Raw genomic sequence first — 9,634 nt, 5'->3', positions numbered from 1 at the left:
GGCAGCTCATGCATTGAGCATATGCCTTCTGATGGTCAGTGCACATCATACTGACTGGTCATTCCACCATTTGGTCAATTTGCATATTAGCCTTTTATTATATAGGATAGAGAATAAGTCATTTGAGGTTCTCATTAAGTTTTAAATATAATGCTACTATTTTTGCCTACTTTCTTTTTAGTCATTGACTGTGCAGATTGATGAACATTATAAATTTCCCTTCCTCTCCTATCTTATAAATCCAACATAATTTGTTGCATAAATATAACCTGCATTTCTACAAACACAAATACATCATTTAAAAATTAAATTATGAGTCAATTAAAATTTATAAGATTAAAAGAATGTTCTGAAATTGGGGCAACTACAAAATGAGGTCAGGTGGATGCTCTCAGTGTCTAGTCAAATTGGTCTGCCACCATTTTCCACTAGGTGGCAGACCTTGTTAAAAAGTTACAGAAAAAGCAAGCGAGTCTTCCAAAACTGACCGATAGATGTCTCTTTGCAACCACATATGCCTGAGCTGTTGTATAAACTACAAATTCAACATTTTCAAGTCTTTCTTGCTCATCTTATAGATAAGATCATCAACATTTTCTACAAGGTGCAAATATAACATCGAAGAGATGAATATCTTCTGTCTTGCATGATGTTAACCATATTATAGCCACACGACAGGAAGTGAGATTATAAAACCTTTAACTAGGAATACAGTTCTGAATACTAGTGATTTCTAAACACAAGCATTTGTCACAGAATGAATCTCATTAAATGTTGTTCCCATGTTCAATAAGGTTTTGAAGTGATCTTATCTATCAATCCTGTGTGACAGTATTTATTGAGTTAACAGTATGAGAGCTAACTCCAGATAGACACACACTGCTAGTGACTATTCGCCTGGTGAAAATGGCCCTGGGAGCACACCGGAAATAATAGACATTCCTAAAGAGCAGAGGGACATCCTGACATCATTTGTTTGCTATTGTATTTCACTACAATTCACACACACACACACACACACACACACACACACACACGTGCACACACGCGATCACATTTAACTCAGTTAACAGCACTAAGTAGATACATTTATGTATGGTGGGTGTGTATGTAGTTCCACATATGTTTCCAGAGAAATGGGGTTCTCCTTGTTATGAAGTTCAAAATATATGAGCAGAATTCTATGCTCACTCTGATTATTTTCCCTTTTATACTGAGGAATATTTACCTCTAAATCATCTTAAAAGAAATGAGGAAAAAGTTTAAAGTATAATTTACAGATAGAGATACTCATGTACTAAAAGGAAACATTTATTTCTCTTTCAAAGGTTGGTTAACCTTGTCTGAGACTGAATTAAATCAAGAATTATGAACACAAATACAAACACAAACATACACACCTGTATACAAATATAAATATATACAAAAACCGTGAGATGATATCACATTATTGTCATTCAAATATCAAAGTTACATATAATAAACACTTTGTTACTATGCAGTTTAACAATCAGTAATGCATTCTAGTATTCTCCAGACATCACAGTCAAACTAACAATATTCCATAACTCCATATCATTCAAGGGAGGCCATTCTTCCCAGCCCACTCCAGGCTGGTCATGCCGCAAACTAAAGCCAGAAAGAGATGCCATGCATGTTAGGAGACAGGGCACAGCACAGGATGGCATTTCCTGCCTCTGCCAACCGTGGCTTCTCTGCTGCTAGATCTACTCCATTTCCCAAACTTAGCAGTCAGTATTTGCGTGGCTTTTAACCTCCCCTAATACCTACAGGTACACAAATCTCTGGGCAAGGTGAGTAAACCGAGGCTGCATTTTCAACTCTCACGAATATAATTTATTTCCCTACTTAGCAAGGCAAGACTGTGTCTCTCACGAAAAACACTGGGTCCAGGAGAAACCCCACCAGTACAGGAGAGCCTGTGGGGGCTTGGCCCTCCCCCCGGGCCCCAGACCTTAAATTTGCACAGTTTTCCACAAATTACCTTTGTCAGGTTCTTCATACAACCGAGAAAATAAGAGACTAGCACATGAGTCACATCAAGTCACATCCTAATAAAACTCATGACAATTAAGGAATTACATTGCATGGGCTCCTGATGTCCCAGATACCCCACAGAAAACAGGTAAAAGAAAAGAGCCTCTAGGGTGGCTCTACTATAGGGAGGGTTATACGTTAATCCCCTCCATCCCCCATGATAACCAAGTGCTTCTGGGAGCCAGGCCGCAGGGATGGTACCCAGGGGCACTACTTCCCCTCCTTTTTTCGTTTCTCCGTTCCTCACATTCACCTGTCAGGAGGCTAGGGGCGGAGCCTTCCTTACCGCCCACCAGCCTCACCCAGTAACATCTCAGGATAAGCCCCATTTCCCCTCTGTTCCAGTGACCCTAAGTGTGTCAGCCTAAGACTAATTTCTTGCATTACCGAGCCCACTTGGGTTGGTTTGGCCCAAGTGGAACATGTAAACCTGGTGTCTTGCTGATGTCTTAGCAAAGATTTTTGTTCCTGGGCAAGAGAGACTTTTAGTCAGTGGTTAATGCCAGCTTTTTCAGATGATTTCACCCTCCTCTCCCCGCAACCCCTCTCCCCCCCTCCCCACACACACAAACCACCCCTGCAGCATGCCTTTGAGTGCGGGCTTCACTTCCCTCAGACCATCCTGGTGCCAACTCCTCTCTGCTGTGTCTGAGCAGAGCACCTGTCTGACTCACGCCATCAGCTCGCAGGCTCCGCCTCTCCTGACAGCAGACCAGACCTCATGCAGGGCTGCGTGTGACTAGTCACCACGCAGACCCGTGTAATGACATGCCTCCCGCTGGATCCTGAGCGCTGTCCGCTCGTCCCAGGGGGTGGGGCCCATTTCCCGGCTCTGATCTGTGTCCTGTGCTGAGCCTCCCTGGACGGGCAGCGGGCCATTGGCTCAGTAACGCATCTGTCATCCAAATTCAGGTTTGCTTCTCTTTTCTAAGAGGAGTGAATCACTGTTAAACATTTTAAATAGATTTAAAAAAAATACACACTTCAGCCGGTTTTCTTGTGTTATAACTACCAACAAGTAGTTATAACAAAACAACACTCACCACCATGGCGAACGGACTGCCTAGGGTGAGAGGAGGGAGCCAGAGCACATGGCAGCTTGAGCTTTCTCTAGATTATCTCTACCAAAACGTGCCGTTCCCAGGAATGTGGCGGCGAGGGCCAGGAGGACTCCTGCTGCAATGAACCAGGTGCTCAGGTCTGAGCAAACCCTCAGAGGAGGCAGCAAGCTCAGAAAACTTGCTCCAAATTCTACTCCAGTTGACAGTTTGTGGAGGAAACTAATGCATATTCATATTTTCCTGTCTCCTACAAATACTGTTGTTTTTCTAAACATAAAGATCCATCCGAATCCCTTTCTCCAATATTTAAATTGGTGACTGTTGGAAGAACAAAGGGATCATTGAAACAGCTCAGAAAACCCAGGAGCACCCCACCCCTAGCACCCAGGCTGGGCTTGCCACCGGAGAGGAAGCAGCCAGGCATCCTGACAAAGCCCTTTCCTCTCAGGTCCTCTTCCCCCTCTTTTCCTCCCTCTCCCAACACCTGTCAGAAACGAGGTGAAGCGGCCCTATCGCGAATTTGTTTTTTCTTTACTATTTAAAGTAAAAGGCGGGGAGAAAAGTCTGGAATGGTCAGAGATGCTTGAAAACACAGTTAACATTTTACTTCCAATTAAGTTTCCAACGAGCCCTTTCTAATATTTTTAGATTTAATACCGTATATAAAATTAAAAGTATTTTTCATTGGTTACCAGGCTCGCTTCTTCACACTTGCACCAAGCAGTGCTCATAATGGCATCCTTTGTCTAACAGCACAGTCCGGGAAACCAGCAGCTCCTCGGATGAATATGGATGGCTTTGAGGAAAACAGCACCCTTTAAGGGCAGATATATATATAGGAAATGAAACAACTGTCTCTAAGGCCCGTTCACCCCCCCTCCCCCGCAATGACAGTGACATGAGAAGAGACACAATCTTGTCACAGGCTTTGGTGGGAATCTTCACGGTTCCTAAGGACGGTTTTCCTATTGTTCCCTGCCCCCCACACCCCTCCAGCCCCGGAGCCCTTCCCCAGTCCTCCCATCAGCAGGTCTCCCGTGGGCTAAAGAGCACTCTGCAGCCAGCACGGCTAACGGCTAACGTGGGGGCACGGCTAACGTGGGGACAGGATTATTTCGTTTTCCGGGGGAAGCGCAGCCTCGGACCCGGAGCCTCTGGGGCCGGCGGCGCCTCCCTGGCCCGGGACCAGCGCCCCCGGAGCCGGCCGCCGGCACCCCGGGAGCCCCGCCACGGAGGCGCCCTCCTCACTCCGGGGGCTTTTGTTCCTCGCCTCCACCTTCCTTTTGCAAAAGCCCAGAGCTCATTGGTCTGCTTCAGCACAGGCAGAACCTCCCCAAATGGCACTTCCAAATATAGGCTTTCTTCCCACCGGAGCCGAGCTGGGACCCGCAGGCGCCCCTCCCAGACCCCCAGACCCCCCACGTGTGGTCCCAGTGCGTTGGTTCTACCTGACATCCGGAGCCAGCACCCCCCCCCCCCTTTTATTTTTATTTTTTTGTTTTTAGAAATCACAGATTCGACTAACCGGCGGCGCTAAAGGAGTGAAATCGCCTTTCTTGAAAATACTTAAGCACTTTTCCCTCCCCTCTCCCCACTGAAATGCCTAAGCACAGCCCATTTTGCAGCAGAATAATTCAGTCTGACAACAGATTCTTCCTCTGTTCACAGCTGTCCCAGAGGGAGGAGCTGAAACCCGAAGCTGCGCGCGGCGATTGGCTGCCGCCGGCAGGAGAGAGGAAAAAACCCACCCGGCCGCAGCCCGGGCTCAGTCCCCGCCAGCCCGGCCTCCCGGCGGCGCCCTCCTCCTCCTCCGCGCACCTGAGCGGCCGCCGGCCACGATGCTCTAGGACCGGCCGCGTCCTCCCGCCGGACCGTTATCCGCCGGCGCCCGCCAGACCCGCCGGCAAGATGCCGCGCTCTTTCCTGGTCAAGAAGCATTTCAACGCCTCCAAAAAGCCCAACTACAGCGAACTGGACACACACACAGGTAAGAAAAAATAATATATTATAATAATAATAAAAAGGAAGGAAGGGAGAGAGGGAGGGAGAGAAGGAAGAAGGAAGGGAGGGAGAGAAATTAAAAAAAAGACATTATATCTATATATATCCAAAATATATAAATAGATATTACAACTCAAATACTATTACAAAAGAACTAAATACTAGATTGTTTTCCTTTTAAGTCGTGTCCTAAAAGAGAGTTCAGATTACTTTGATCATCCAGGATACATCTTAATTGAAAACTTTTAAAACGTTTAACTGACAAGGAGAACTTCATTCAACTCTCTGCAGCTTCGTTTTCCAGAGCCTGTGTGTACATGCATAATGAATATATGCAAGATGAGTAACACAATACGTAGCTGTTGAAGTATTGCTTTTTTTTTTTCATGTAATAAGGCGCCTTTCCTTTAGAAAGCAGTTGCGTTTACACACATCTTTGTACCTAGAGTCATACACCTGCAAGTAACGCATGCACAAAATGAAAAACAACTTTTATGTGTCGTTAAAAATAAAATCTAGGTGTTCCCTCCTCCCCGGGGCCGGGACAGCGAAGGCACTGGCCTGGCTCCTGTCACACTCCGCGCAGGAGGCAGAGCTGTGCCTGCAGCTCAGTAACCACCACCCAGCAGCCAGGGCGGAGGCAAAGGGACTCTTCATCACAGAGCACCGTGCCTGTTGCCAAGGAGCTTCTCGGTGGATGTATGGTTAATGCTTCACCTTATTCTCCTCTTCTCTCCATTTCTTCCTCTAGTGATCATTTCCCCGTATCTGTATGAGAGCTACCCCATGCCTGTCATACCACAACCAGAGATCCTCAGCTCCGGCGCCTACAGCCCCATCACCATGTGGACTACGGCAGCCCAGTTCCACGCCCCGCTCCCCAGCGGCCTCTCTTCTCTTCCTGGATATGCCTCATCCTTGGGTCGAGTGAGTCCCCCTTCTCCATCCGACACCTCCTCCAAGGACCACAGTGGCTCAGAAAGCCCCATTAGTGATGAAGAGGAAAGACTGCAGTCCAAGCTCTCAGACCCCCATGCCATTGAAGCTGAAAAGTTTCAGTGCAATTTATGCAACAAGACCTACTCAACTTTTTCGGGGCTGGCCAAGCATAAGCAGTTGCACTGTGATGCCCAGTCCAGGAAATCCTTCAGCTGTAAATACTGTGACAAGGAATATGTGAGCCTGGGCGCCCTGAAGATGCACATTCGGACCCACACCTTACCTTGTGTCTGCAAGATCTGTGGCAAGGCATTTTCCAGGCCCTGGTTACTGCAAGGACACATTCGAACTCACACTGGTAAGAGAAAACCTAGACAGGAACGTTGCTCTCTAACAGACTGAAGCTCGGGGTGGGCATGAGGGTTTGCATTGGGTAGTGACACAGAGCTTTTAATGATGGATGGTCATTTATAGCTACTTCCTGATGACTCAAAGAGTCCTTGGAGCACACACTGCTTCGTTTCTTTTTTAACAGCCTCTGCTCCAGAGACTGCAAACAGGACTGAGACTTTGGAAAAGTAGATTTGGAAGGTTTGGTCTCAAAGATCAGTTAGAAAATCAGGAAAGAGGTACTAGAATGTTTGTTCTGTGAAACAGTTTCCAATAATCAGCAAATATAAATGTTGCTATCTCAAAGTATTGGATAGAGAGATGGTTTTCCTCCTATAGTTTTCTGTTAGTCATCTTTTTGCTGTAATATATATCACCCTAGAGCAAGTTGCAGTAATTAGAACTGAATTTGCTTTCAGTTGCTTTGTTTTTTGCTGCTGATCTTTAAAAATTTTATTCCTAGCACATTCTGCAGGGAGTCAAGGCATTTATCCAGACTTAGTCATAATACAGAAAGAGGGAAAAGGGGAGATGTTGGGAAATGTTGGGAGGAGCTAAACATTCGCTTCACCTGCTGAAGCAGAAAGTTTTCATTAGTGAAAGTCCTAAAAATACATGAGTTATTTCTACATACTGGCAGCAGCAACAAGGTGATTAATGTGATTTTTCAATGCAACATTCAAATTGATCTTAAAGGGTTAGATATTAATAAGTATGTATTATGGGAAATTTTAATCAAGTTTTGCTGCTTCTTTTGGCAAAATGTGATTATTCATGAACGTTGTCTGTCTGTGCATTTCCTCTAAAAACACTGACTGTCTTTCTTTCCCCCCTCCACCTCCACCCCAGGGGAGAAGCCTTTTTCCTGTCCGCACTGCAACAGAGCATTTGCAGACAGATCCAATCTGAGGGCTCACCTGCAGACCCACTCTGATGTAAAGAAATACCAGTGCAAAAACTGCTCCAAAACCTTCTCCAGAATGTCTCTTCTGCACAAACATGAGGAATCTGGCTGCTGTGTAGCACACTGAGTGACGCAACCAATGTTTACTCGAACAGAACGCATTTCTCCACTCCGACCAAATGATAAAGAAAAGTCCAAAGGCATTTTCTCTTGTGCGTATCGACCAAATAATATGTATAGACACACACACACACACACACACACACACACACACACACACACTAAAAGCTGCAAGAGCATGGAATCCATGTGTTTAAAGTTAATCCTTTCCATGTGAAGTTTGAAAAGTACTATATATTCACTGACAGCTAGATAGAGAGAATAAAAGACAAGGATCTTTCTCTTCAAAAGTGAAGCAAAAAGCACATTGTATCTTTTCTGACTAAGAAAGAATGCAAAGATTTACATTGCTGCCAAATCATTTCAACGGAAAAGAACAGTATTGTTTTGTCATAGGGTTTGTAATAGGATTTCTTATAGGAAGAGAATCTGCCAGACACTATCTCAGGTGCCTTATAAACTGTTCCAAGTTTACTTCATTACATGTCTAATGTCTGGTTACAGTTGTTGAACGAAAGCTTTTTTTTTTTGATCGCCTGTAATGCTTTAAACTGTCTTTTTCGGGGAGAGAGGAAGAAAAAGGACAACAAAACACAGGAGACCGCATGAAAAGTGTTTTTGTTTTTGTTGTTGTGTTTGTTTTGCCAATAAACAGTATGTGCCTTGGGGAGGAGGGCAAGACTAGCTTTGAACATTCCTGGTGCATGCTCCATCCATGTCTTACTTTTCAGATAATTTTTAATGATTTTATAAAATTAATTAAAGATGGGAATAAGTGCAAGAAAGGATTCTCAGAAACTCAGTAATGTACTTAAACTATTTTAAATGCATACAGCAAATGCAATCTATACAACACCCTTTCCAAGTGCCTTAATTGTATAGTTGCTGAGTTAATGTAAATTTGTGTTTATTTTTATATGATTGAATGAATTTTGTATGAAAATGAGATGTTTTCTATAGCTAATGTTGAGACTTGTGAAATTATGTCTCTTTTTTAAAAAACAATTTTCAATGTCCTTTTTTACAATAAACATTTTTGACTTAAAATCTAATGTTTGTATACTATTTTCAGGGACTTTACTTACTTCATGATTAGTACCAAACTGCTACACAAAGAATTGTTTCTTTTGTTAATGAGAAAAAAAGTGAAGTGTTTTTTGTGAATATTGATATTTTATATATTTTACATATAATAAAATGCCAAGACTTTTTCTTTACTCTTAAGATAACCATTAGAAAGACATCATCATGATGGTAGCTTGTTAATAGAGCCTTTTAAAAAATAGAACACTTTATGAATACTAAAAATATTTACATTATTGATAGTCATCATAAAGTCTTGAATATTTTAAGACTTTATGATGATTTTATTATGTTTGCTTTCTGAAATCAAATTATAAACTTTATTAAATTAACCACTGAAACAGTTTAAGATTTTTAAAAGAAATATTAATTACTGAGATATCAGAGGAAAAATAAGAAATCTGCATGGAAAGAACAGGAAAAAATGGATTTACCACAAATCACACCAGTTGGAAAAGTAGATCTTAAAAAAGAGAGAGAGAGAGAGAGAGAGAGAGAGAGAGAGAGAGAAAGAAAGAAAAGAAAAAACCCCACATCTAGTAACATAAAATATGTAATAGGTTTTATGGGAGTAGTCCTACATAGTAGAAACTTAAGGTTTCCCTTATGGTATTTTGATCCAAACACAATAAGTACTTGATAAAATATAGTATGAATAACACTACATATATAAGCACATGCCTTCCAAATTCATGTAAAGATGCTAACCATCATAGTCACTTTAACAGTCACCAAACTTGGTATTTGAATTTAAACTTTTGACCCTTTATAAGATGATTTTTGCTGCTATAATTCTCTCTGGTTTGCTCAGAACTTGTAGAATTATTTTTTCTTGCAATGTCCAAATAAAAGACAAAATTAGTTTCTCAAAGATATCAGTTACAGGCCATTAACAAGAAACCTAAAATGCCAAACTATTTCCTTAATGTTCATACACATTCTACTATATAATACATTTAAATATTATATTAAAGGGGCATGCATTTGATTAAAGCCCTTCAATTTAATATTTGACTTTTATTGTTTTTATATCTCAGAACATATATAAAAAGGTAAAATTATTTATTGTAGAACAGCA

At 42.5% G+C, this 9,634-nt stretch overlaps 1 protein-coding gene across 1 annotated transcript; it reads left to right on the top strand.

Annotated features, from left to right (window-relative positions):
* The first annotated feature begins 4,856 nt into the window (after window positions 1–4,856).
* SNAI2 (snail family transcriptional repressor 2) lies at window positions 4,857–8,520 on the top strand. The gene is made up of 3 exons (XM_084864430.1): window positions 4,857–5,106; window positions 5,872–6,417; window positions 7,299–8,520. The coding sequence occupies exons 1-3, from the start codon at window positions 5,028–5,030 to the stop codon at window positions 7,478–7,480; spliced, it is 807 nt and encodes a 268-aa protein (XP_084720556.1). The 5' UTR covers window positions 4,857–5,027; the 3' UTR covers window positions 7,481–8,520.
* Window positions 8,521–9,634: the final 1,114 nt, after the last annotated feature.

The sequence above is a fragment of the Pipistrellus hanaki genome (genome assembly GCF_964339955.1).
Source record: "Pipistrellus hanaki genome assembly, chromosome: 17".
Lineage (NCBI taxonomy): Eukaryota > Metazoa > Chordata > Mammalia > Chiroptera > Vespertilionidae > Pipistrellus > Pipistrellus hanaki.
This window is presented reverse-complemented; position numbering and strand designations above follow the sequence as displayed.

Coding starts and splice junctions, on each gene's coding strand:
- SNAI2 (XM_084864430.1), top strand. CDS start 5,028: ATGCCGCGCTCTTTCCTGGTCAAGAAGCATTTCAACGCCTCCAAAAAG. Junction 5,107..5,871: donor CGAACTGGACACACACACAG/GTAAGAAAAAAT, acceptor TTCTTCCTCTAG/TGATCATTTCCCCGTATCTG. Junction 6,418..7,298: donor ACACATTCGAACTCACACTG/GTAAGAGAAAAC, acceptor CCTCCACCCCAG/GGGAGAAGCCTTTTTCCTGT.